Source organism: Penaeus monodon, chromosome 33 (assembly GCF_015228065.2).
Source record: "Penaeus monodon isolate SGIC_2016 chromosome 33, NSTDA_Pmon_1, whole genome shotgun sequence".
Lineage (NCBI taxonomy): Eukaryota > Metazoa > Arthropoda > Malacostraca > Decapoda > Penaeidae > Penaeus > Penaeus monodon.
Window position 1 is genome coordinate 27,671,660 of NC_051418.1, and position 904 is coordinate 27,672,563.

The 904-nt window shown below is 44.1% G+C and overlaps 1 protein-coding gene across 1 annotated transcript in view; it reads left to right on the forward strand.

Annotated features, from left to right (window-relative positions):
* LOC119594320 overlaps positions 1 to 904 on the forward strand; it is a 59,901-nt gene that overhangs the window by 58,604 nt on the left and 393 nt on the right. Inside the window, exon 5 of the mRNA XM_037943379.1 lies at positions 407 to 554. Coding sequence (XP_037799307.1) covers positions 407 to 554 — 148 coding nt within the window. The remainder of the gene's footprint in view (positions 1 to 406; positions 555 to 904) is intronic.

Sequence of the window (904 nt, forward strand, 5' to 3'; positions counted from 1 at the left end):
TTCCTTATTTCCTGTCTGTCCCCGCCTCGTCCCGTTGCCTTTTCAACGAGCCTTCGCATCGTCTTCTGAAAAGGCCTGGGAATATTATTGCCTCGAAAACCTCCCCCTCTTTGCGCTATACATATTTACTCGGTAGAATTTACCTACCAGATTTCTCTCAGGAAAACGTTCAAAGTTCTCGTTGTTTATTATTATGATAAAGGAGTACGACTGACTCGTGTAAAAATGCTTTCTGGGCCATTCCGGACTCTTCTGTAGATCTCACTGTGTAAATACTCCTTGTTAAAATCACGGTTTCGCTGTGCCTATCTTTATTACAAATCGTTCGGTGTCCTATAAATTAGGCTGACTTAGCTGCAAGCCGAGAATGTTTAGCACAAATCACCGCTACACTGACATTGCCTAGAGGATTGTAATGCTCGCTCTCCCTCCAACCTTACTCGAAAATGTATCACCTGCGTCATATAAGCTTGATAGTGTGCCTCACGCTGTATTGCACACTGCTATTGCATCACACTCGCTGGTGCTGAACCGCAGAACCTCGGGACGTGCCTGTGATCGCTTTGAAATTTACTTCGAATCATCAGCGGTCCCATTCCCGGCGTAGACAATAAATGGATAGCGGGATTGGCGCTTTTATGCTCGCTTTTCGGAGATCCTCTAGCATGTAAATGTTTCACCTGCGCTGGAATTTCGAATGGTCTATGGATGGGTATTGTAAATGATAAGCGGAGCCGATCAGCATACAAATCACGCGATTAGTGCGCCATTGGTCAGTGTAATTGCCTTTCTGTAAACTAGCGAAGTATGCATTCGATATGGCACGCTATTATTTTTAGTGTCGAAGATGTCAGCCAGTCACGTAAACACTATTTATATATACACATCTCACTGGATATAGCAT